We start from the raw sequence: 24,083 nt of genomic DNA on the forward strand, positions 1-24,083 counted from the left end.
ATATATCCGCGAGTGTTAAGGAATGAATACTAGATATCTAAACCCCCGTTAATTCAGCATTTCGGATGTCGAAAACTATGGTTATCATTCAACCAAAAAATAATAATACTAGACTGTGTAAATTACTGTCTTCCTTCGATTTTGACACCTTAATATTCAAATAAATTATGAAAGAATGGCGGCAACGCAGCATGTTATTTTCCCCGCCTTACAGTCCTTTTTGACAGCATGAATCTCCACGCCCGAATGGAAGTTGAATTTTGACAATGAATCATGTTGGTAGTGCTACACAATACGAGAAGTTGAAATATTTCACGGGATTAGTAGAATCGATCAAGGATTGAACGACCAGAATCGGCCTTGTGGTGAAATTGAAAGTTTGGTTCGTTTGAGCCTGAAGTCTACCTTGCTTTTCTCAAATGCATAGAATAAACGATGATATTATTTAAGTCAAAGAGCAAAAACAACTGCATTGTATTCTCGTCTGATAACTCCTTTGGCAAAACACATCTTTTAATGTTCACATTCCTCTATCAGTATATTCACCGGTAGTATGTCGTATATTGCTTCGTAATAGCATGCAGTCATCAATATGTATCTTCACGAACAATAGAGAGGCCTACATAAGCAACTACATCACTACCACGATATTGGAATTAACTGGTACGTCATGCATTCTCAAATAGTGAATCATGAATGATTTACAAGCCTTACTGCATGTCATGTCATATTCAATGTTGTCTGTTAAAGTAGCACAGCATTAGTGACCACTGACTGACAGCTTGCAGTCAGCAGAAGTTCTACGCCTCCCCCGCCTTGATTTCATAGGTAAATCTACCTAACACCTAGAGTTTCTTCCTAAGCCTCCGGATAGCAGACGAGGCTGCGCATCCTTGGATCAACAGATGCCTTTCTATCAATCTGAATGAACCACACTTCGGTCCCTTCTTTCCAACTCTATTGGTGGGTGTGAACAAAAGTTGAAGTGCTGAAAATTGTTGAGAATCTTCAAACTCACTTCAAACCTCCAAATAAACGTGAATTCTGAGTATGAAAATTCTTTCAGATTCTCTCTATTCTCTACCATGGACACATTGGGCAGTTCATCCAAAGTGGCAGTTTATGCTCTCGGTATCATAGTGTCATTGGTAAGGAAACATCTTAGTATTCCCGCCACGATGATTTCAACTAAAATTTATCCCTTGACTTTACTAGATCCTGTTTGCTCTTAGCTATCAATTTGTACTACAGCCGTTAAGGAACTATCCCGGCCCATTTGTTGCCAAATTCACAGACGGCTATGGTGGCTATCATGCGCTTAAAAAGCGTCTCTACCTCGCTACGTATTTCGACCATTTGAAATATGGTATGTCTATTCAGTAGTGCTTTATCCAGAACATGCTGTTGTTTTCAAGGTAATTAACACTAACTGCTGTCAAACAGGCCCTGTATATAGACAAGCTCCCAACCGTCTAGTATTCAACACCTCCAGCACTTTACGAGGTAATTCATCCCCCTTTCCCCCCCTCCACTCAAAATGTTAAGTATTGACCCACCCAGCGATTTACCTCCACCCCTCCATAAACAAAGCCCATATCTACGCCCACACCCAATTCAACCCCCAAGTCAACATTTTCGGGACACTGGAACGAGAACGGCATCGCCAAAAACGTAAGATATATGGAGAAGTTCTTTCAGAACGTTCATTGCGTTCTTTTGAGCCTACCATGAGTAGCGAGATTGATGTGTTCTTGAAGCTATTGTTGGATACCAAGAATGAAGTTGTTAACATGTCACCGTTGTGTGAACGACTTACAACAGATGTGGCTGGCCAGTTGGCTTTTGGACAGCCGCTTGATACGCAAACGGAGGAGAGGAATAGGGCGTTTCCGAGGGCAATGATTTCTATGAATGGGCTTGTTAGCATTTTCAGTGAGTAGATCATATTTCTTCGTCTGGGAATCTGTTTCAAATTTCAGAGTCAGTCATGACGTACTAGTCCTTCTCTCCAATGACTGTCGTTTTCTGCTTCAAGAAGCCAACTAACCATCTACCACGTAGTGGCCTGGCCAATAATTTCCAAAACATGGCCACTTCTCGGACGACTTAATCAGAAGAATGGCGTGGCATTTTCCAAGTCAATACAGAGTATAATACAGAAACGCGTAGCCCTTCCTCAGGACGCAAAGCATGATTTCTATTCTATTGCAGGAGGGGAAGTTGGTGAAGGTATAGAGAGTCTCGGGCGTAGCGAATTATGGGCTGAAGCTGTATTTTTTATTCCTGCGGGTGAGTTATGTCGATTTCCTGAGTCCCTTCTCTTAGCCTATTGGATCCCCTCAAAGTTGGCTTTTTCGACGGCTCTTTCTGTGCTCAATAGGAGCGTCTTTTCAGACCCATATCTATCCGTGATGAGCATCACTAACACTAAATATATCCTCCCAGGCGGCACAACCCTCTCCGCAGCTCTCAGCTCTCTCTTCTTCTATCTCTCCCGCCACCTAACCGCCTACACTCTTCTCGCCACCGAAATCCGCAACACCTTCTCCTCCGGCCTTGACATAAAAAGCGGAGCCCAACTCTCCTCGTGCAGATACCTTCGAGCCTGTATTGACGAAACATTGCGAATGTCACCACCATTTCTAGCCACATTTTGGCGCGAACCTTATTCGGATCATACAGAACCTTTTGTGGTCGATGGACACGTAATACCGCGTGGTACAATGGTTGGTGTCAATCCGTATTGTGTGATGCATAATGATGAGTATTTTCCAGAGCCATTTGCCTTTCGACTGGAGAGGTGGTTGACATCTGAGGAAGGAAGTTTTAGGTAGGTTTATTCGATTCTTTGATGTGAATCCTTACTTCAGCCCCATAATTTCTCTTTTTCTTTTGCGTCTTCATTACTTCCATGCTCCCCATTCGAACCCATTTCCCCCCCTACCCCCCTTCTATAGACAACAATTAACTTCCCACCTTCTCAACAGCACCGCAAAAGAAGAGAAAAATCTCGCCTCCATGCGCGCAGCATTTGCTCCATTTGCCCTAGGAGACACCGGCTGTCTCGGCAAAGCAATGGCTTACCATGAGACCAGTCTCGCAATCGCGAAAACTCTATGGTATTTTGATTTTGAAAAAGCGTCAGGCGAAGCTGGCAAGCTCGGTGAGGGCCAGCCAGGAAATATAAATGGGAGGGATAGGGTAGATGAGTATCAATTATTAGATCTTGCGGTTGCGGATCATGATGGTCCGAATTTGGTATTTGCTCCGAGAGAGGAGTATTGGCGGGAATTAAGCGATGGAGGTTTGAAGGTGTAGGGGTTTTGTTACTGACGGCTTCGGTATTAATATAGTTAATTACTACTCTATTTCCGCTCTCACGTCACTTCAATCGCCAGTGACCTTTCTTATCCTTACTTTCCATTGAAGAAACACATGTCCTCATTCCAATAGTAGACGGGTCTTTCAGCCCAGTATCCTCCGCATGAATCGTGTCTGCCATGCAGGTTTTGCGTTGGACGATGTGTCGCCAATCGCGAAGTTGCCAATTGAAGAAGCCTTATTTTTGTTAACGTCTTTCTTATTGTTGACCAAATCTAACATTGTATCGTGTCACAACCGATCAGTCGAGATTACAATAGTCATTCACGACGCACGAGTTAATTATGGAACAGTCACATGACAAGAGAGGCTAATGAATAATAGAACAGCAACTTTATATTTTGGGTATCTAGTAACATCTCTTCCCTTTACTTCAGGTCAAACTCCAGCTTAAATTATCATTATGTCTATGCAGGTTAGCTTCAAATCCCAAAATTTGTTGATAGACGGTTGGAAATGAGTAACAAGAGTACTATCTCAGTTCTCCAAGGTGAAATATGTGTTTCGTCAAAGGTTGACTCGGAAAGAACACAGCGAATATTTGGGTTCATCAGAGCAAAGGATGTGAGAAGGAGAGGTTAAGAAGTAGCTTACACTTTGTAGGGAAACACCTGCCGACGTGATTGCGAAGTGTGCCTATGTACGAGACAAAATTGTCAGCAACTGTCGAAAGTACTCGAACAAATTTTTGAGGGTATCAAAAATGCAAGGAACCATAAGCAAATGTCAGGCTGGAAAATTGTTAGCAATAGTTCTTCATCCTGTGTAAGAATAGAACGTACCTCATTAAATCAGATTTTTATAGTGCGTTCAGTAGCGGACATAGTCCACTTCAAACAGTGTGAATAAGTTTCATCATTTTAATGCAATGGTCCTGTGTGGCAGCAGAAGAAAAGATTGTAGTTATTACCTAAAGATAGGTTAGCATCGATGTTATTGGTCAAGCGGCGTATCGAAATGATCCAAGAGCAATTGAGCATTAGATCAGCTGACGAGTTCTCAACAAGCACTTCCTAACTGTCTACCTCCCACAAGGTTTGTACGCCTCGCTTTAATAAGAGATAGGAGCAGGAGTGCACAGTCTGTCCGCCCGTTCGTTCAAAGTTCGTCATGTAATGCGATGAAATTGATGATGAGGAAGTGTATGTACCTGTTGCCATGTATGGTTAGCTTTGGCACAAAAGATATGTTTCAATAATATGCAATAAATGAACGATGGGTCAGACAAGGCTGAAACTTAGATGCAAAGATTCGACAGTATAATTCGGATTGAGGAATGCCTTTCCAATGAGTTTTCATCATCACCCCCAACGGTGCGCAAAGAATAAGTGAGAAATATGTAATGTACGAACCTTTGGAATTGAAAGTTTGTGGCAGCTTGTAGAATATAATAGCAAATAAAACTGTCTGAGGAGAACTGTTAGCAGTGTGCTTAACTGTATGAGGTTCAAATTCATGATGTAAATCAAGATTGCTCAGATTAAAATACAAATCTCCATTGCGGTGTAAGAGTTGGATTGTTCAATATGTGTTTGTGTTCATCATTGAGGCAATTGAAGCAAGCAGGGAGGAGTAAACGCATACCAAGTAAAGAAAACTAAATCATAATGAAAATCGAAAACCTCCTCACACAAAGAAGAGGTATGATGTTCATTATTGTTGTTGTTGTTGTTGAAGATGTTGGTTGGTTGGTTGTAGAGACAAAAAAAGCAGAGGAGGAAAACTTTTAAAGCTCAAGTTCAAAAATTATTTTCGCGCTAACCACTAGCGCAGAGATGACGCTAGAGCCAGAAAAGTGTTAGTCTCTAAGCCACGTCCAGGCATGTGATGTGGCTGAGCAGTGGCGATAACATCCCCAGATAAGATCCGTCCTGACGTCGAGGTACGAAACCATTTACAATAATCAAAGAGTCTTGATAACTTCATAAATCAGTATTCATCATGGCGTCGTCTGGAGGCATCTGGGCGCCTGTAGCCGTGAGAATGCTAAAGTAAGTTATTCCTGCAATCTATTAAACTATATGAGAAACTCCAATGTCCTCATTGCAACCATTAAAGACAGTATTCTAACATATTGCACAGGAACGTAGTTCAAAGAACTACGAAACTCATTAAATTACGCATCAAAGATGTTACGAGCAAGCCTGTAACCGCAGAACTTCAACCAATTTTTGTGAGAAGTACACCTCGCCATCCTATCCATCCGGCGGCCCTTCTCCGTCAAAATAAGGGACGATGGTATACCACCCAAAGTGCTGTCAATGCTGCTGTCCGTCGCTTTATGAGCACCAGTGGGCAGGCTATTAAGCATGATCGTGCTTCGTTCCCAAAATCAAACACCGCAGCCGCTGTGTCTCGTCTCACAAGCCGAGCTCCATTTGCCTCAACTCTCCGACCAAACTTGAGTGGTGGAGCACTCCCTAGAACAGCAGGAGGCTACAGCTTAGGAGGTGGAAGAGCAGGTGCACGATACTTCTCTCATACACCTGCTGCTCCGGCACAAGTGGTCAACAATGTTTCACAAGCTGTCCGAGCATTCTTCCTTTCTGGCCAAAAGGCCCAATTCGATGGTATGACTCCCATGGGCGAGAAGCGCTACAAAGCTGTCTCTTGTCTCCAAGAGGAAACCACTCGCAAAATCCAATCTGTTTCCAAATTCACTCCAGGCTCTTACATCGACTTCGCTGTCAACCCAACTGTCACCGCTCTCTCCCCTCTCGCTGGAGCACTCCCATTCGGTGCCCAAAAGATGTCTCAAGCCGCTCCATCTCTCAACACTTCCGGTTTTCTCGATATCCTGTCCGTCGACTTCTCACGCGCTCTCAAAGACCTCGCAGTAACAATGAACGATCTCAAAAAATTGTCCTCTCTTGGCGACCTCCCCATAACCCTCGAGAACAATCACATCCTTCGTGTCCGATTCCCGGGCTGTGATGCCGAATCTGTAGAGCGTCTTTGTGATGAAGTCGGTGTGCAGAGAGGGATTGTACATCAAGATGCCGAATTTGACGCCGCTGTAGGAACGCAAATGGCTCTTCTATTCCCTTTTGCTCCTACTGCCGAATCAGAACCACAATCGCAGCTGTTATCTCCTTGTCTACAAACTACCTTGTCCTCTCCTGACCAAGATGAATATGATAACATTCTTGAAGAATTCTCGGAAAATCCCTGGGTCGAAGGTTATGAAACAATGGAAGAAGATATCAGCGAAAGTGGCTCTGCATATTTTACAAGGGTCAGCGAACATCTATCTGAATCAGATGAATATGAGGGCCTAGAGGGAATATATAAGTTCCTTGAAGAGTGTGATGCAAGAAGGCCATAAATTCGGATGTTTAATGTTCCGCTGATAGCATACACGCCTTCTTTTCTTTTGTCAATTTGAATCACGGATTTCGTAGACGTTTTTGGGAGCATGGGTTGAGCCAATTTGCATGATTATTTACACTCACTCTCCTAGCATAGGATTAGGGTTGGTTTCTTTATTGTTTTTTCCTACCACATACTACCATTAGGTAAATACCAGAATTTAAAATACCAATTTGAAATCAAGATGATCACGAAATGTTCAAAAGTGCCTTTTTAAAAATAAAAAATGAGCCAACAGCTAGCACCATGCATTGGTAGCAATAAGGATAAGCTAAATATCAACGTGATGGAATGCAATCAAGGGTATATCTTCATGTATGCAAACCAACTTTGACCCAATACTCCTGCACCAATTTGCCAATCCCCTTTCGTATATCCATTTCAACCATCATTTTACTTCTTACCACATTGCCGTTTCAATTTTATCTATCCCCTGCTCTGTTTCTCCACCCCGTTGCTCCATCCATGATCGTAATTCTTAACCTCCAACCAATTCACGAGCGACGTGCGTTAAGCAACAACAGATTCTTCGATCAATGGAACGCCCTCGATAGGAAGTGTCAATCGCTCGCCACAGACCCAGAATGCAGCTGCCTCGATGATATGACATACAACTTGAAGCTCATCTTTATTCCTCGGTGCATAAATCAGGACGAATTGTTCAGGTACAACTCTTGGCGAAAACCACGCAGACAGAGATATCGGAAGGTAGGATAAGAAGTCGGCAACAGCTTGCGGTGCAGAAGCGCCAGCCATTGGATGTCTTTCACCCCAACCCTTTTCCAGAATAATCCTTGCATCCTCCGGATGAAGGTTCATATGGTAACTATTGTCGCTGTGGTGCACATGGCAGATTTCTCCATTGCAGGTAATGTTGATAGGATTGAGAGAGAAGAGTGCAAGACCTTTCTTCTCGAAACAGGATATCCCCGTCTTGACCTTGTCCGAGTGTCGATGTGCGAGATTACTGAGGCTAGTGCAGAGAAGTTCATACATTGCTCGAGAACCATACTGGCTTATTTGTCTCTGGGGGGCAATACCGGCAACTTTGGGACGTGGACCACTGCGAATAGGAAGGTTTTGGTAGGCGCTTTGTAAGTAACCAAATGGAGGATTTGTACCTTCGGAGGCTTTTGGTGGGCTGTACGGATCAGATAGAGCAAAGATACGAAGATAAGTGATTTTGACATATCCAAGTAGAGTGGAGGGGGTTCCTCCTGGGCCTAGAGATATGAAATTATGATAGTCGTTATACACGATCCATGGTATTGGTGCCAGAGCGATAATAGTACAGGTTAGGGATGACTGGAGAAGGTTGATGCAGATGATGATACCTAAGATAGTGAGGACGAGACCTGGTCCGGTAAGAGTGATTTGGATGATGTCTTGTTGCTTAAGACCCATTGGTACTTCTAGGGTGATGTCGTTTGTAGGGTGACGTTCTTGGATCGCCACAGCGGTGGTTGTTGCGGAGACACTCATGGTCTGACGAGGGTTAGTAGAGACATGGTAATCACGAGGGAAGGACTGACCATGGAATGATTTTAAGTTTTCAATGTGATAGCGGTTCAATGGCAGTAGCAGCAATTCGAGAAAATTTGATCTAATAATCACGTGCGGCACAGCAGAAGTGAGAATGGTGTTACTGAAGTGAGAGGAATTGCGAGGAAGTATCTGAGGAATTCCGAATTGAAAGTGAGGATGGATGCAGTGTTTTGTGCATAGCACAGATAAGACTAATTCAACAATGTACAAATCCTTATTGAATACCAATGAGAGATTCAAAAAAGGAGTTCCGAAACGTTCTTCCCAAAGATATGAAGAGAGATGTGGTAGGGCTCAACAGCGTCTGCCTACTGATGAAGAGAATGTGGTTGCTTGAGTTGCTGAGGGATTGTTGAAGATGAAATGAGCTCTACTTGATGATCTTAAGAGTGATGATATGGTTTTCGATTGATAGTTCAGAGTGCTCTGTTTGTTGATTGTGAGGTCTTTTAAATAGCCAGTCAATCAGCGCCAAACTTGCATTAACATTGCATTGGTCTCCTAGACGCAGCCCTGACCTGGTGAATATATCGTGGATTTTAAATCCTAGAGCGTTATTATGGAGTTAACAATGGCAATAAATCAACTTGATTGGGGTTTAGAGAAGAGCAACAGATGGATTGTGTGAAAAGAATAAGGAGGAGTTTATTAAAGTTTTGCCATTGAGAGCATGAATAATGGCTTCCCACTAAGGAGAGTTTGATTTAAAATTCGAAAGGGTAAATACATAATTATTGAAAGGTGCAGGTGCAGCGGAATGTGTAAGGTAGTGGCTTCCAAGAAGAGCTGACGTTGAGAATTGACTTTGGGCCCACATTGTCTAGAGGAACCCGTCAAACAGATTGGCTTGGATGCATCGGTCAACTGTCAAAGATATCTCTTGATCGATGATACTTGCCTACCTAGTACCTCTATGGATTTTGCCACGAAGTCATAATCAAGATGAGATCACCCAACATATAATTATTTGTTATCGATGTAATCGATAGACGGAACCCCCACAAATACCAATTCGGGTGAAGTCAGAGAAAAGTGTTGTTTCCGCATCAAAAAGAATATTGGTATTGACCGTCATGCTTGTCACGAGCGGTGGAGCTTGTGACACAGACTTGATTCTATTGGAACACCAAGATCATCATATCAGTTGACGTGGAATGGAGCCTTTCCTTACTTTATGCACTCTCTGAATGGTTGCTTCTGCTTGTGCGTGCGCATTGAGAAACATTCGCCACAGCTTACCTTAAGGGCTTCTCTTGAAGAAATCGCTGAATCGTATAGTGTTAGAATTATGCCGTTTGTTTCACACTTCTCTCCGGCTTTTGTATTCTGAGTCTTCTTGAATTGGCGTTCCATGAATCAGATGTACCCCGGATATTCGTGGCTCTTAGTATCTTGGGATATACTGTAAACAACTTCCGTAGCTCCGTTTTGGTTAATCAGCTGAGCAAATCCCCAAGATATAAACTCGCTTATGCACGGCTTGCATGAGTCGGTGTTGGCTCGTCAGGAACAATGAAGGTTTGGTGTTTGTATGGCCTGTGTGAAGTAACGGCATCAACTTCCCGGTAGTACTGGTTATTGAAATTGATTAGGGTCCAGATCCTGGACACAAGAAGTATATCCACTTCCTATTATCTCTCGTGAAAGGACGTCGGTCTAGTAAAATGCGTTGATATAATCGGGTGCTTGGGACTGATGCGATGGCTAGGTGGTAAGTCATTTGTATGTGGGAAGAACTAGGCTTTTAGCCCGTGAACAAAGAATCTTTATAGTCAAGATTTATCGATGAGATATTACCGGTAGTGAGGTTGGGTTAGATCAACAGGGGTAGCGAGGAGGACCTCACATGCATTTTCCCCTTTCAATGCAGTGTCGGCTTATGCAGGAAAGCGACCTTTGAGGAAAAAAGAGCTCTTCCATGCCATCTCTCTGCTTCAGTTTCAACGTTACCACTAAAAGCTGCAAGCATATATGTTGGCTGCAGTGTTTCTCAAGACATCACGGCGCAATTTATGGGTTACATGAAATTGCCCGTTGCACAACATTCAACTCCTTGGGTATCCAAAATACAGAAACCTACATTCTTCTCACAAGCGAACACGTCAGAAGGATTGTTCGCTTCACGTTCAAAAATGGTAGTTAATCGTACGAGCCTGTCGGCATACTTACTTGTAGATGCTATTGCCTCCTCGCAGCTTTTTGGAGTAGAGAAAGAGGGCCGAGACAGGCTCGGCAAAAGGAAGAAAGCTCCCGAACTAATAAATCACTATCGGGCCCAATGCTTATTTGCACCCGCAAAAGCAGCGAATGTGTCGGCCTCCAATACTACACTAACAACTAGCATTGTCCAATCATAACCCGTCAAGACTGACGGATTCCAGACCTTTGCGCCGAACAGCATCTACGATGAAGGCCAGAAGTCTGATCGATCAACCCCGATATTCACTACACATCTAATAGATAAACATCATCAACTGGTGAGGCCGACTGTTTCACTCACTGCTGAACAAAAAAAGGAATCATTGTCATTACACCAAACATCATGATCTTCGCTACCTTTGAATTATTCAGAGACTGGTCTTGTATTACTCGAGTAGAGCACTCCTGGGTTTTTACAGAAAGACTCTCTGTTTTGATAGCTACAGTAGATGCCGTGTGAACTTAGGCTCAATGGAAAGCCTAAAGGTGAAATGCCCAGGCAGTGTAAGCGATAAACATTCATAAGAAGAGAGGGAGATTGAATTCAGATAGATTCCAGGGTTTATATATTCCAAGACCTAGATAGCAAGAAAATAACGTTGATGTAATATAGCTAAGTAATTTGTAGGATGAAATATTATATTTGGTGTATAGAATTGTCTGAGGATGTGCCAGTATGTGAGTATGAATAACAACGAGGCACGCGTTACCTAAGGCATGAGGTTAATGCAAGGCTGAGGCATGAACCTTGGAATTAATAAGCACTGGGTAAATATGGTCCAATCAATTTTCACACTTACCCAGTTTGGCTTAGACCTTTATGTACCAGTAAGGATAATGTGGGTTGCCGCGTGCAACGAACTATTAGGAATTTTTGTTACCACAAGTAGTTTTGGCTATCTTCGGATAATCATAGGTACTGCTGTCTGTATGGGTGGGACCTCGAACTTATGTTGCATTGTACTTATTCGAAGCTCATAATCTCATACACAATACACTATACACTATACATAATACAACTTCAACTCACCCCTCAAAGTCGACTAAACCACACACCTACCTACCTACCTACCTACCTACCTACCTACCTACCTACCTACCTACCTACCTATCATCTATTCTATATTCTCCAATTCCTGAAATTTATATCTCATCCTATCATAATCACCATCGCAGTCGCAATCGTCGCACGAGCTAATCAATCTTCAATGCGTGAGTGAATGTCTATTCCAAGCTTCCCAGCTTAGAATGCCACTGATCAATTATACTGCTCGATAGCTGCCCCATAGACGCCATCTTCGATTTCGCGACAACGGACTAGACACGTTCTATTGATTCATCCTTCAATTGTACATATTGGCCATATCGGCCTGAGCCAACATGGTGGATTTTAATTCCTTAAACCCTCTCAAGGCTACTAAACGACACACACAATATTCAGGTATATCTGCCCAGGAGGAGCCGCCTCAAGAGTATGATAGTGAGAAGTATGGCCACCATGAAGATTCCGACGACGAAGATTCGGACTATTCCTCCTATCCATCATCACCCTCTTCCTCGAGAGAGACATCGAATTCATACCACTCCAATGCTCCAATATTACGAAAAAGAGCAAACACAGCTACTCAACGACCAAGCCCTCGAAGACTACCTCCCAAAGTCATGAGATATCTATGTTTAGCCATGATATCTACAATAGTTATATTCATGTTGAGTTTAATTCGAATGAGCCATCTCTCAACCCAAAAGGTTCAAGATGGCCATGTATTAGTGCCACCGCCTCCACTCTGGGAGTCGTTCCCATTTCTATCGCGATATTACGGTGGAATAAGAACGTTAGTACCGCTTTCTGAAAACAAACCAGAGTATCCTCGCGAAGAGGATGAGTTACCTCTGCAAAATCAGACCTCGACTGAGAAAATGGTCACACCTGTGCGCAGTCTTCCGGCCAGTAAACCATTTCAGCCATATACCAATGTCACATCCGGTGTTTTCAATGACGATTATGCACCTGTCCAGGAATGTTTCCTCAATCGCGAGAATACTGTACGTGCGCCAAGACTACAATATTACGAAGGCAGACCAAGCGGATTCCCAGATCATATTATGGGCTCTTACGAAGTTCTTGGTTTACCAGAAGATATTTGTTTCGAACGATATGGCAGATTAGGGCCTTATGGTTATGGATATGGCTTACGATATGGGGGTACTGGAACAGGTCAACATGGAGAGATGGAGGGCTCTGATGCCGTCTGGGCAGACAACTCAAACGCTGAGAAGATGCATTCTGGTCAGGTTGACTACCGAAAGGTTGATTGGGCTGATGCTCAGAAAAGATGCCATCAAAGAAATGCGGCACGCTTTCAACCAATTGAACCAATTGTCAAAAAACCCACTACCTTTTCAACTGTCATTGAGCAGCAAGATAGCCATTTACTCACCAGGGACGAATCAGTCGATCCCGTCGTCAACACTAATTCTAGTACAGTTGATACCGCCTCGAGAGTAGTTGCAACGCCACCCAAAAAATACCTTCCGCGAACTGCATTTGTCATTCGACTCTGGGACGAATATCAGTGGCGAGATGAGGACATCATGGCGTTGAGAGCTTTGATATCCGAGATCTCCATTGATTCAGGCGGCCAATACGATGTTCATCTCTTGGTTCAAGTCAAGGATCCTGCTGTACATCCTGTCTTCGCCGATGAAGAAACATATCAAAAGCATTTGAAAGATTGTTTACCCGCAGAATTCGTCGGAATCGCCACATTTTGGGGTGAAACCCAGATGCTTATGCTTTACCAAGGCTTATTTGACACCTTCGCTCGAGGCCTACCGGTTCATGGATCTTATCGGGGGCTTCAGATGGCAATGCAATGGTTTGCTCACAACCATCAAGAGTATGATTTCTTTTGGGAATGGGAGGTTGACATTCGATACACCGGACATTGGTATGACTTCTTATCAAAAATTGATTCCTGGACAAGGGAGCAACCCCGAAAAGGACTGTGGGAGCGCAACGGTAGATTTTATGTTCCGGAAGTTCATGGTACATGGGAAGATTTCAAACAAATGGTCCGTGTACAAACCGAGATTGGAACTGAAAGCCCGAACAATATGTGGGCTGGCATAAACGGTCAAAAAGGTCAAAAAGGCGGACCAGTACGTAAAGGCGAGAAGCCAATCTGGGGGCCTGAAAGACCTTCAAACATGGATGATTGGTTTGAAACTGAGAACGATCCTGTTCCTCCAACTAGCTACGACAAGGACAAGTACACTTGGGGTGTTGGTGAGGATGCCGACCTTATTGTTTTCAATCCACTTTTTGATCCAGATGGAACTACCTGGCTTCTTGCAGAAGATGTCACAGGCTACAACCTTACTGGAGGTTTGCCACCTCGCCGGGCGACTATCATTGCAGCATCTAGGATGTCTCGCAAACTCCTCAATACTATGCATCGTGAAACCACATTTATGAAGCATCATGCTTTTACAGAAATGTGGGCTCCAACGACAGCGTTGCACCACGGTTACAAAGCAGTTTCCGTCCCTCATCCACTGTTTGTCGATCGTGAATGGCCAACTGAATACCTTGCAAGCATCATGAACGGCGGGAGGAATGGTGCAACTGGCGGAGCAAGAACATCTGTGTTTGGGGACCGTGAACATAACCTCCGAGGAATGACTTGGTTCTATAACACTGGATTCGCACCCAATCTATGGCGAAGGTGGCTTGGTTTCAAGGTTGACAACGAGGGAGGTGAAGAATTCGAAACGACTGTTAATGAGGGTAGAAATGGGCAACATGTCAATGATATGAGGGGCGGGGAAGGCCGAATGTGTTTACCGCCTATGTTATTACATCCCGTGAAGGGTGTAGAAATACCGGTGGAAGGACTACCTCGTCTAAATGAGGAAGAGTTGCCAGAAAGTGACCCGACGGCTTGATTTGAACATATTGTCACACATAGGAGTACAAAACTTTCATCCTACTCTATAATGTTCCCTTGAGGAACTCTCGAATACTTTTTTGATTCTAGTATTCCATTCTTCTTTTCTGAGATTTCTTGCTTGGGATAAATGCATTGCTGGTATGCGTGGCGTTTGAACGGCATGAGTATGGTTTTATGAACGAAAACGATTTGCATATTGGTTCTTTTCTTCGGGATGATAGATCCTAGGATTCGATGATTCTCTGGGAGGAATATTGGGCCGAAGCGACGGACGGTCGTCAAATCAGGATACGAATTAGTAATTGGACGATGGAAGATGTAGTGGTTTGAATCAAAGTAGAGGATAGTATAAATAGCTCATAGCTCATGGGCATGAACAAATAGCATGAGGGGACACACATACAAATTTTATAGAGTAGAATAACTAAATTCAGATGAATTGCAACTTGTATCTTCACATCCAACTCAATACTCGTACCTAAAACAATCGTGTAAAACCCACAAAGCCCGCTATGGTTCATACGCACTAGACACACCGTCTCGGAAACTAAGTTCCTTGCACATCCATCACAGTCCCACCACCCCCTCGCTTAACCTCCAAACTCTGTAAAGAATTTTCGCAACCTACATACCGTAATATATTTGTGAACGAAGAGCACATTTTTAACAATTAAAGCATCAGCCTGCCCGGCTAGCTCAATCGGTAGAGCGTGTGACTCTTATTCATCGACAGATGTGATAGTCAATCACAAGGTTGGGGGTTCGACCCCCCCGTTGGGCTCAATTCCCTTCATTTATTTTTTTGTGAATTTTTTGGAATTTTTTTAAGGGGACTTTTTGAGGGGGGGAGGGGTGTGGTGTCAGTATTTCTTTAGTTAGGAGGTAGATATATATATATATTGTGCTTATTTGCCCTTTTGCTTCCGTTTTCGCTTTCAGCGGGTGATATGGTATCTATGTGTGTATACCTATATATAGGCGGAAGGAGGTGAGTATCGATTGATGAAATCAGATTATATAGATTGAATGTTAGGTACCCAGTAAAGTAAGTAGATTTTTAGTTTCCGGGCCAGAGATCAATGATCGTGAGTGATTGAACCGGTTTTTGTTGATGCAATGTACAGACGGGCTGTTCGAATGGTATGCAGAGGGTTATTGCATTTGAATACAAGTACTGATCAGGCCGTATGGTATGTATTTGCACTGAAGATGTGTGGATGTTTACTGTATGTACTGGGTGTGAATTTCTCGATGTGTGATGTGTAGCTCGTGGTGGAATGGGGTATTCGATGGATCTTGATTTTCATTCAAGGATTTGGAATAATATATACAGGCTTTGGGAACAATAAAACTGTTGACGACACTGAGGATAGTCTGCGGTCCAAAGATTGTGTGCCGGGTTAAAGGGGCTGGTAAACCTGGTTGGAGGTGCTCAATACGCTCTACATAGGTAGCCATTACATAAATTAAATATCACTTTACGTACCTAGTTCTGGTTGTATCTTGGATCGTCCTTTCGAAATCAAAAAATATATATTATTCCCTTACCTGTACAAGTGGTCATCATCCGTACTTGTGAGGTTGTTTTGTGTGTTGGTTTATATGAAGTGTCCGTTATGTTCATATCCATATTTTCCCTTTGATTCTCATTTCATCAATATCTCATGTGTAACGACCTCCTCTCCCAACCATCATGCATCTACAACCAAACCACGCAACCCAATCGTCCATCTGAAAAAATCTCCCTCCCTAGAAGAAACGCCACAGGGCTATGTATTAATTGAAAAGCAGTATTATCTCATTTTCCAACCACTAAGCTGCACCAGCTCCATGCTCAATTTTCTTGCCTTTGACACTCCTCCATTCCACAAAACATGCACAAAACGTTGCAATAGCACCAACCGCAATTGCCAAAACAAACGATTCATCCAAAGCTTTACAATATGCAACTAATACACCCACCAGGTCAGCAGGACTAATGACCTCGCGAAGATGTGTTGCACCAGCAGCGTAGATGACGGCTGGATCAACTTCAGGGGCGTATTGAGGTACATATTTGACGAGTCCGTTGCTAAACACATTTTGTGCAATGGAAATAGAGATGGCTCCGCCGAGGGAATTGAAGAAAATAGCGATGGCGTTTCCACTGGGCATATCTTTTGCGTTGAGAACAACTTGAACGGCGATGAATGGAATTTGTACTCCCATGCCTGCACCGATTCCGCAGACTAATTGGTAGCCTACCCATTTTCCAACGCTAGAGCCTACTTGAAGCGTGTACATGAGTCCGGCGCCAATCGTGAAGACTGCACCGGCAAAAATCATGAAAGGCTTGTAGAAGCCAAGGACAGTGATACCAGCGCCTGCAAAAATAGATGAGACGATAACGGAGCCGAGGTATGGAATCGTACGAATACCGGAAGCTTCTGCGGAGGTGCCCTTTACAGCTTGGAAGTAGAAGGGAAGGTAATAGATATGTGTGTAAAGACCCATTGACATAAAGCAAGAGAATAGACAGGCACTAAGAACAGTTCGCTGGCTGAAAATCCTTGGAGGAATGGTAGCTCGTTCACCGCGACGAAATTGTTGGGCAATGAATACAATGATCAAAAGACCGAATCCGAGTAAACAGCCCCAGACTTTCGAATTGCTCCAAGGGTGTTTCGAACCACCCCATTGTAAGGCTAACAGTAGACTGATGATCGCCCCCATGAGGAAAGTCGCTCCGACGAGATCGATTTCCAGAATTCTTTGCTTGACGGTCATGCCGGATATTTTTCTTGGGGGAGGTTTGAAGAATAATGCTACGGCACCAATAGCAATTCCGCCAACTAAAATGTCAAGGTCAGTTATTTTTCAACCCAAGTCAGTTTTTGGTTGTAATCAAGAAGTTCTATCATATCGGAAAGTGAAGAGGATCAGGGGTCCCAGTAGTCCGACTGCAGTCCAACGGTTAAAGCTTTCAATTCATGAAGCAGGATAAAGCACTGAATTCGCTCTCAATGCTGTACTACTCCCAGAAATTGAGAACAGATTCAGAAGGCTAACCAGGACTACTAGAAACCTGAGAAATAGGCGTCGTGGCGTTGTGGAATAGGAGACCAGAAATACAACAGTGAAGATCCGAATTTAAATAATCAAACTTACATGGAAGATTTATCCAAAAACACCTGTACAAATTGACGAATCAGTAATTACTTATACAAAAAGGGTTTGAGGAGCGCATGAGTGGTAAAAGGTGTTTGAGACAGCATAGAGGAAGCAAAAGCCGAAGCTAAAAAATCAAGTTTGGAATCAAAAAAAGTGAAAATAAGGAGCTGGATATGCTTACCATCGCCATGAAGCCTTGTCAGTTAAAGCACCACCAAGAAGGGGACCGACGACACTAGAAATGCCAAACATCGATGATAGCATAGCAATATACAATGGTCTCTTAATCAAAGGCACGGTGAACCCAATCTAGACAGAGTTAGTTGAGATGCACCTTCCACGAAAATGATAAACAATAGACGCTTATCAAAAGTAAAGACAGCTTACTATTGTCATGCCGCCAGAAAATAGTGCTGATGCTCCTGCACCGGCAACCGCTCTCCCTATAATAAGCATGACTGAATTTCTTGCAGCGGCACAGATAATAGATCCAACCTCGAAGAGGACAAGAGCGAAGAGATAAGTCCATTTGACATCAAAATAGGTATATATACGTCCAAACGATGGTTGAAGGGCGGTTGTCGTAAGCAAGTAAGAGGATCCATACCATCCAACATCGTCCAGAGAGTTGAAGACTGAGGTTATTTTGGGAATAGCAGTGGCGATGACTAAAGGTGGTTAGTATGGTACTTGAGCCATCCTTTCAATAAAGCGAATGAGTAGACAGTTCATGCTGATGAAGCTGAGGAAACTTAATGCAGGTGTTCCGTTAAAGGAGACAATTGAGTATCGAACAGTGTTGATGCCAAAGGTTCGATGTCCCACATCAAGATGAACATATCAAAATTTGAAAGCTTACTAGTATTATCCAGCGCCACAGTAAACGTAGCCATGCAAAGACCAAAAGTCAAGAGTGCCAGTGGCACACCTGATACATAATGGTTCTCGTCATCATCTTCTTCGTTTGATTCTTCTGTCCCTTCTAAAACTCCCCCTTTCTCCCCATCGTGCTCTATGGGTGCACCGATTCCCGCGGACGCATTTTCATGCAAGTCTTTCTCCGGGTCTGAGAGTTCACTTGGATGATGTTTAAAAGATGTAGCAGCTGCATGTGCCTTCTCACTGTCCTCATATACCACGCCAACACCACCAATAGTAGGTGCTACATCAGGTAATGGCGATGTTGATTTATGTTTGCCATGCTTGTTTGAATGGTTGGTAGTTTCTAGTGTTGGCGCAGCAGGCTGAGCGGGTTGTTCCGTCTGTATGTCCGTCATGATTGGAGATGTGGACCCTGAACCTCGTGTTTACCCCAGAAATCGTTTGCGACTTTGAATTCTATTCGACAGTCGAATTTAAAATGGATCTTGTCAAGATGCTTGATTTGACATTTGATATTGGATCCAAAAGCTTCCAGAAATGGTACGAAAGTGATACAAAAATGATCGTGAAGAAGAGGAGGGTTGGTGGCGATTTATCAAGTGTCGAATCTTACGAACGAGATATGAGACTATTAAGAGAAAGTTCACCAAAGTATAGGGAAAAACATATATCTTCCGCTTAATTTGATAACCTACACTCCCCATGTCAATTGATCTAATTCCTGTCCAGGATTCGCATCGGCTCATTAGCTCTCCGGAGAAAAGAAGCCGTTTAGGATAAGAGCTGACAGGGTCGGTTATAAACAACCAATGATATACACATTTTGAATGAATCTCGAGCTCCAGCTATTCTCGACCCTCCCTTACAGTGCAGCAGTGCATACAAACATTCTGGCCATTGCGATCGAACCATGGATGATGGCTCTGTTACTTCAGCTCAAGGGGGGGAGCTCGCTCCGAAAGACTCAAAAAGGAGCAAGCCCTCCAGATCTGCAAGATATCTGTCGTCAAAAGATTCCTTCTGGAATACAGTTTTGAATGCATGGCATGGTTACCGAATATCGGTACGAGACAATGTTGTGCTTCGTGTCTTTGTACGATGGGAAATATCGGCACTGATAGTGAAACCGTACACAAAGACGCTGCCGAAGTATTGCCCAATTTCTTGGCATCACGTTGCAAGATATAAAATCATGGGGAAGGGTTGCGGCGTGGGTAAGTAGAACACACGAGTACGAATCCGAATACGTTCTGGGTCAAAAATCTACACGAATGATACCAGGGACAAATAGCTTTACAATTTAGCCGGTAGGGCTTTGATTTGGGATGAACATTAGTTGATATTCCATGAGATTCAGCAGTGGATCATCTGATATTATGGGTGATTTCGATGTGTGATGTTTTGGGCAAAAGAGTTTCCATTTCCTGCCCTATGGGATTGTCTCGATATGAAGAAGAGTTGAATGTCAGTAAAGGGGTATGCTACCCAGTATCTCATATTGGCGCGCAAGCGATATAGAAAGCTTCAGTCGAAAATTCGAATCGAATACTGATAATACATAGCTGTTCCAATTCCCATCGATTGCAGAAGTTATGCCGAACTGGTTGAACGAAACATGCTTGATGCGCACTCTTAAACAACGCGTTTGACCTACGCAAGTCAATCAGCTACCGGCTCAAAACGCCGTAGCGTTCGGTACTGTGGCTCTTTACCTCGAAGAATCGTTTCAACCACCAAACTTGGAAGATGCCTTCGCCAACCAAGACTCCCATCTGGAAGATACTCCACCACTTGACCCTGCCGTTTGTGCTCTCTGCTGTATTACGATGGGTTCTCTCGCGCAAAACAATGTATGATTGTTCGTCCTTGACTTGAGCAAGGAGGTCAGACAATTGTCGAACTATATCTATTGTAAGCTTCAAATCTTTGGAGAGGAAAGTACATTCAGCTACCTTCTGCCTCTAAGGGGTCCGATGGAGCTTCTGCCTCTGGTACATAGACAATGCCGTGAACATTGAAAGATACATCTTTGCTAGATGCGGACCAATGCTCGTTGCTGAAGCAGTATAGGTATTTGCCGTCATGGTTGGCAGTAAATGAGTGATCTCCATTAGATACAGCTCGTTCGTGTGCCTCGTACCCGTTGGCGGGGTTTTGGATCTACATTTCAAATCCAGTTAGTCCCAGAGCCTTTCTAGAGATACGCCAATATGTTCCAACATGACTCCAGCCTTACTCACCCAAAAGTCGATATCCAAATTGCCAGCACTGCCAAACTCCCTATCTCCAACTTGGAATGTAACCGTCATCTTGTCATCCTTATGAAGTTGTTCGTGAAAGCACTCTCTGCCATGAGCTGCGAGTTGAATGTTGTGAGCAACAGCAGCTCCAAAGAGACTGCCAATTGTCAAAAGGGCTGCGGGGGTTGAGAATCGCATGTTGTTTGTGTGATTAAATAACAAGGTGGATTGGTGAAGTTGGAAGAAGATCCGTGTTATAAACCGTGAGATGAGTCTCGAGTAACTGTTTGACGAGAGAGAAAGAGAGTACGGTGCGAATAATTCACCAGATCTTGTTGTACTAATAAGGAAATGTAATGTAATTGATTCACAATCAAAGAGTGGTGAGATTGATTGATTGATTGCTTCGTATTATTCTCCCTTTTTCACAAGTAGACCATCAATTGATCTCAATATCGCCAGCTCCCCTTTCTCAGATAACCTTGGAATCCAAATCAAATCCAATTATTGCCAGATCGTTCAATCGATAAAAAGCACCGCAGCCTTAAAAATCTGGAACGATAAACTTATTAGGGACTCTGATAGGCTAGAGTAATCACTTTAGCGTCAAATTTCCGAAAGAACAGAGAATCACCGCCCGCCGCTGTCCTTCTAAAGTTCTCTCAGTCTCACTCACCACCTTCCCAAGCACATCCACCCCATCTTTTTGTTCATTCCAAAAACCATCTCGCTAATAACTTCAATCCCATCTCCACTCGGTCATTCTATTGATCTCATTAATCAAAAGGGAAATTTGTAAGTACGATGTTATTCCATTCCAGTTATATCTTCATCTATCCAGATAGCCTTCTTGGTAGCCCCTTGAAAGTGTGGCAAGTCTTCTTCAACGGCGGCGCAGCGCGTGCCCATTCACCGATACAATCCATTCCCAAAAAGAACTTCCTTCCAGAAAGATGCCAGAAACGCAGGTGTCCTTTGTCCAGAACGGCAGCCTATTCTATATTCGATCAAGGATCTCACACCGACAAGTGGCTCCACCAAGAAACTGTCCTTTTAATTCATGGTCATATAAACAAGTTGCATCTATCGCGCAGTCGCTAATATCTGTGCTTCCCGATTAGAATCATTTTCCAAGCACAGCACCAAATCCATATCCACCCTCATACACAATTGTTAAGCCGCAATCATGGGTTTGACATTCTCGAAGTTATTTGATCGTCTCTGGGGAAAGAAGGAGATGAGAATCTTGATGGTCGGTTTGGATGCTGCTGGTAAAACTACAATTCTGTATAAGCTCAAGCTTGGTGAAATCGTCACAACTATCCCAACCATCGGTATGTATCCCTTCATCGATTCTCTTATCATTGGCAAACCGAGAGATCACCATTAACTTTTGTCTTGTAGGTTTCAACGTCGAGACTGTCGAGTACAAGAATATTCAATTTACCGTGTGGGATGTTGGTGGACAAGATAAGATCAGACCTCTGTGGAGACATTACTTTCAAAACACCCAGGGTATCATTTTCGTTGTAGACAGCAACGATCGTGATCGTGTGGTCGAGGCTCGTGAGGAATTGCAGAGAATGTTGAACGAGGACGAGCTCAGAGATGCCATCCTTTTGGTCTTTGCCAACAAACAAGATTTGCCAGTCAGTACATTGAGACTCGTCATTTGAAAACGATGACTAACGTATGTCTTTAGAACGCCATGAATGCCGCAGAAATCACAGATAAATTGGGTCTCCACAGCTTGAGACAACGCGCCTGGGTATGTATATTGAGTAGCTACAAAGGATCTATCGCTAACATGTCTTCAGTACATTCAATCTACTTGCGCTACATCTGGAGATGGTCTTTACGAGGGATTGGAATGGCTCGCAACGACTCTCCGCAAGACTGGTCACAACTAAGTACAACATCGATCCTCAACCTTTATACCACGATTGTGTTTGCAAGATACTACAAAACCAATCAAAACGTTCATATCTCCACCGCTCCTCCAAATTGGTCATTGGTGCATCTCTCAAACTTATTCTTGTGTCTTCAGCGGTCCACATCAATGAGAGGCGCAAGGGTGGTAAATGTATGATGATTTAAGCTCTTACGTCTTCTTATGGCTAGGAATCTCGTTTCAGCTATGATTCCACGGGGCTTCCTCTTTGTCTTTTTTTGCGTGCGTTTTTCTGGTGTCATCCATCTTCTACGTTCTGTTTCTTGCCATCTCTTGTGTGCAGCATGGTATAGAAAAAGCAGAAGTTAGATGGAAGATCAAGGTAGTCTAGTCCGGAATTGATCTCACATTAGAAAATAATTTTTGATAATATTGATGTTACAAATGCCATTTGCATAGAGTTTAGTAACCCTTGTCGTGTATGCTTTCTGTCTATGGAATGATTTCAACATAAAGTGAGTGTAGTTCCGAGTCATTCAAGTCGAAGATTATGTATGAGACTTTGCTTGGAAACCTGGATTTGCATGGCTGATATCTGAGAGTCGGATGGTATTCAGAGGCCGTTCGAATGGCAAAAGGCCCAAGCAAGTTCCTTTGTAGTAGCACGTTGGACGCCACGATTCGTTGGATGATGTGGGGCTGAAGGCATGACTCGGGTAAATGAGAATCTGGGGTCGTGAGAATCACACGTTACGATACGGTTCTGGGAGGATTTTGGAGTGATACTTGATTTCTTGGTGCGCGCTCTCTTGCGTCGTTTGGAACTTTGGATGGGTTGGTGCTGGGTAGGTAGGTGGGTAGGTGGGTATTGAAGATGGTTACCTGTTTGCGAGTGAGTGAGTGAGTGAGTGAGTGAGTGAGTGAGTGAGTGAGTGAGTGAGTGAGTGAGTCATCTTCTGATACCTAGGTATTGAGGGCTGGGTGTGATATTGGTATGGAATATCTATGTTTGTGACTCCTATTATGCTTACTTGTCGTGTCGTTGGCGCTGTCATTGTAGGTAGAGAGATACACGAGTATGAGAGTAATATTGTGGATAACGAGATACACGTGGACCATCTCGAATGCGTTATTGTCTTGCAGTGGGAATGCTGTGTCCGTATTATTAGATTGTATCTGTGGCCTGTCGGTGGTGCGTAGTCGGATATGGTATATTAGTTGATGTGAGAAGTGGGAAGTGAGAAGCTTAATCGATTTTATTTTGTTTTACTGTGTGTGATGTACTGCGGTATATGTAGTTTTTGGAGAGAGGTTTGTGCGGGTTTGCTCTCGTTCGTAGGTACATATACATATACGTACCTGTCGTTTTAGGAGCGGCTGGTGCTCTTTGATGCATATAGTAAGAGAGGATGCTCAGCTAAACATCCTTACATACCCATATCGACTCATCTGCAATAAGAAAATGGCAATAAA

At 43.4% G+C, this 24,083-nt stretch overlaps 7 protein-coding genes across 8 annotated transcripts; 4 read left to right on the forward strand and 3 right to left on the reverse strand.

The window, feature by feature from the left end:
* Positions 1-1,085: 1,085 nt before the first annotated feature.
* EAE97_002597 (uncharacterized protein) lies at positions 1,086-3,318 on the forward strand (the record flags this gene model as incomplete). Its single annotated transcript, XM_038873108.1, has 7 exons — positions 1,086-1,148; positions 1,216-1,366; positions 1,444-1,503; positions 1,561-1,932; positions 2,062-2,289; positions 2,446-2,830; positions 2,988-3,318. The coding sequence occupies 7 exons, from the start codon at positions 1,086-1,088 to the stop codon at positions 3,316-3,318; spliced, it is 1,590 nt and encodes a 529-aa protein (XP_038736314.1).
* A 2,004-nt stretch (positions 3,319-5,322) lies between these two features.
* EAE97_002598 (uncharacterized protein) lies at positions 5,323-6,706 on the forward strand (the record flags this gene model as incomplete). Its single annotated transcript, XM_038873109.1, has 2 exons — positions 5,323-5,372; positions 5,464-6,706. The coding sequence occupies 2 exons, from the start codon at positions 5,323-5,325 to the stop codon at positions 6,704-6,706; spliced, it is 1,293 nt and encodes a 430-aa protein (XP_038736315.1).
* A 554-nt stretch (positions 6,707-7,260) lies between these two features.
* On the reverse strand, positions 7,261-8,285 carry EAE97_002599 (uncharacterized protein; the record flags this gene model as incomplete). The annotated part of the gene is made up of 2 exons (XM_038873110.1): positions 7,261-8,235; positions 8,283-8,285. The coding sequence occupies 2 exons, from the start codon at positions 8,283-8,285 to the stop codon at positions 7,261-7,263; spliced, it is 978 nt and encodes a 325-aa protein (XP_038736316.1).
* A 3,589-nt stretch (positions 8,286-11,874) lies between these two features.
* Positions 11,875-14,442, forward strand: EAE97_002600 (uncharacterized protein; the record flags this gene model as incomplete). Its single annotated transcript, XM_038873111.1, has 1 exon — positions 11,875-14,442. The coding sequence occupies one exon, from the start codon at positions 11,875-11,877 to the stop codon at positions 14,440-14,442; it is 2,568 nt and encodes an 855-aa protein (XP_038736317.1).
* Positions 14,443-15,956: 1,514 nt separating this feature from the next.
* On the reverse strand, positions 15,957-19,074 carry EAE97_002601 (uncharacterized protein). The gene is made up of 5 exons (XM_038873112.1): positions 18,457-19,074; positions 17,985-18,265; positions 17,779-17,906; positions 17,595-17,617; positions 15,957-17,278 (listed from the first exon to the last, which is right to left on the reverse strand). Exons 1-5 carry the CDS (start codon positions 18,872-18,874, stop codon positions 16,260-16,262), a joined length of 1,869 nt encoding a protein of 622 aa, XP_038736318.1. The 5' UTR covers positions 18,875-19,074; the 3' UTR covers positions 15,957-16,259.
* A 990-nt stretch (positions 19,075-20,064) lies between these two features.
* On the reverse strand, positions 20,065-20,917 carry EAE97_002602 (uncharacterized protein; the record flags this gene model as incomplete). 2 transcript variants are annotated; one of them, XM_038873113.1, is made up of 4 exons in its annotated part: positions 20,065-20,129; positions 20,192-20,379; positions 20,432-20,639; positions 20,720-20,917. In XM_038873113.1, the coding sequence occupies 4 exons, from the start codon at positions 20,915-20,917 to the stop codon at positions 20,112-20,114; spliced, it is 612 nt and encodes a 203-aa protein (XP_038736319.1). In that variant the 3' UTR covers positions 20,065-20,111. The 2 variants fall into 2 exon arrangements, with proteins under 2 accessions (XP_038736319.1, XP_038736320.1); XM_038873114.1 differs by having other exon boundaries at positions 20,065-20,379.
* A 988-nt stretch (positions 20,918-21,905) lies between these two features.
* On the forward strand, positions 21,906-22,629 carry EAE97_002603 (uncharacterized protein; the record flags this gene model as incomplete). Its single annotated transcript, XM_038873115.1, has 4 exons — positions 21,906-22,053; positions 22,124-22,368; positions 22,422-22,487; positions 22,537-22,629. The coding sequence occupies 4 exons, from the start codon at positions 21,906-21,908 to the stop codon at positions 22,627-22,629; spliced, it is 552 nt and encodes a 183-aa protein (XP_038736321.1).
* Positions 22,630-24,083: the final 1,454 nt, after the last annotated feature.

This window comes from Botrytis byssoidea (assembly GCF_014898295.1).
Source record: "Botrytis byssoidea strain MUCL 94 chromosome Unknown BBYS_004, whole genome shotgun sequence".
Classification (NCBI taxonomy): Eukaryota; Fungi; Ascomycota; class Leotiomycetes; order Helotiales; family Sclerotiniaceae; genus Botrytis; species Botrytis byssoidea.

Bases quoted from the DNA above. Each gene is read 5' to 3' on its own strand.
- EAE97_002601 (XM_038873112.1), bottom strand. From the start codon at position 18,874: ATGACGGACATACAGACGGAACAACCCGCTCAGCCTGCTGCGCCAACA. The intron at 18,266-18,456 runs GTAAGCTTTCAA...AACCACCTTTAG, and splicing joins TGTGGCGCTGGATAATACTA to TCATCGCCACTGCTATTCCC. The intron at 17,279-17,594 runs GTAAGTTTGATT...TTGACATTTTAG, and splicing joins TTTTTGGATAAATCTTCCAT to TTGGCGGAATTGCTATTGGT.